The following is a 1,448-nucleotide window of genomic DNA, read 5'->3' as shown; positions in this document are numbered from 1 at the left end:
GGCTGTTCAATACAAAACCCAGCGCTTCGTTATGTGCTGCTCTGTACAGCAAGCTGCTGCTGCTGCTGCTACTGCTGCTGCTGAGACCCCCACCTTTTGCTGCTTCAAGCCACTGCAACAGCAGCCGCAGCAGCACCCGATGCAGATGGTTACGCACCAGCGGCAAGTTCAAAGGCCAACGTATCACCTGCTGCAGCTGCTGCAGCTGCTGCGGCTGCTGCTGCTGCAACTGCTGCAGCTGTGCATTAAAGATGTCGCAGGTCTGCTCGATGAGCGTCTCCTCTGCAAGGAGGTGTACATACACCTCAACCGAATCAGAAAAATAGAAGGTAGCCTCTTGCTGCCATCCTGTTGCAATCAGCAGAAGATCAGCAGGCAATGCAGTCTGTTCTTGCTGCTGCTGCTGCTGCTGCTGCTGCTGCTGCTCCTGCTGCTCTTGCTGCTGCTGCTGCCATACAGCATGCAACACTTCCAGGCAGCAGCGCACAATCATGTTCCCCTTCTGCAGCACATCCAATGCTGCTGCTGCTGCTGCTGCTGCTGATGCTGCTGAGGAGGAGGGCATGACGCAGTGCTCCGGCAGCCCCGACCAAGCGAAGTCGCAGCAGCGCAGCAGCAACTGCAGCACAGGGCTTCCTGCTGTATGCTGAGCTGCTGGCAGCAGCTGCTGTAGCATGCTGCAGCAGCAAGACAAACGCACAAAAAGATTCTATATCCATCCCACGCAGTATCTAAACACGAAGCAACAGCAGCAACAGCAGCAGAAACAGCAGCAGCAGGACGCGCAAACACCAGCAGAAGCAGCAACAACAGCAGCAGCAGCAACAGCAGCAGCAGCAACAGCAACAGCAGCAGCAGCAGGACCCACCTAACTGTCGGGCAGCTTCCAGCTGCTGCAGAAGCCTGAAGAAAGAGGCGTGACAGAAGAGCAGCAGTTGCTGCATGGATGCTCTCCGCAGCTCCGAAGGTGTGCTGCTGCTGCTGCTGCTGCTGCTGCTCCTGCTGCAGGACAGCAGGCAGGTGCAGAGCCAAGTCCAGCAGCAAAGCACGCAAAGACAAATGAGGCGCATCTGCTGCAGCAGCAAAACGAAATAGTTGAGGCATCGGCAGCAGCGAGAAACGCACAGGCCAGATGGGCCCTTCAACGCTGCTGAGCGAAGCTACCCACTGCTGCTGCTGCTGTTGCTGCTGCTGCTGCTGCTGCTGCAGGTGCTGCAGAGCGACCCAGTGCGTCAGCGGTAGCTGCAACTCCTTGACGATCTGCAGGAACACACACAGCAGGTGCGCAGCAGCAGAAGCATCACTGGAGACGGTCCGGAAGCTGCTGTTGCTGCAGCAGCAGCAGCAGCAGCAGCTGCTGCTGCTGCTGCACCCGCTAAACCCTTATACATTATATTTAATAAAATTGATGGATCCAGCTGCAGCAGATAAACTTTGCAGCAGCAATG

General features: G+C 56.8%; 1 protein-coding gene across 1 annotated transcript in view; it reads right to left on the bottom strand.

The window, feature by feature from the left end:
• EMH_0079440 (uncharacterized protein) overlaps window positions 1-1,448 on the bottom strand; it is a gene marked incomplete at both ends in the record, with an annotated part of 3,635 nt that overhangs the window by 466 nt on the left and 1,721 nt on the right. Inside the window, 3 exons of the mRNA XM_013500133.1 lie at window positions 2-4; window positions 188-677; window positions 869-1,260. Of these exons, the coding sequence (XP_013355587.1) occupies window positions 2-4; window positions 188-677; window positions 869-1,260 (885 nt within the window). The remainder of the gene's footprint in view (window position 1; window positions 5-187; window positions 678-868; window positions 1,261-1,448) is intronic.

This window comes from Eimeria mitis, genomic scaffold, assembly GCF_000499745.2.
Source record: "Eimeria mitis Houghton genomic scaffold, Emh_scaff5051, whole genome shotgun sequence".
NCBI lineage: Eukaryota > Apicomplexa > Conoidasida > Eucoccidiorida > Eimeriidae > Eimeria > Eimeria mitis.
This window is presented reverse-complemented; position numbering and strand designations above follow the sequence as displayed.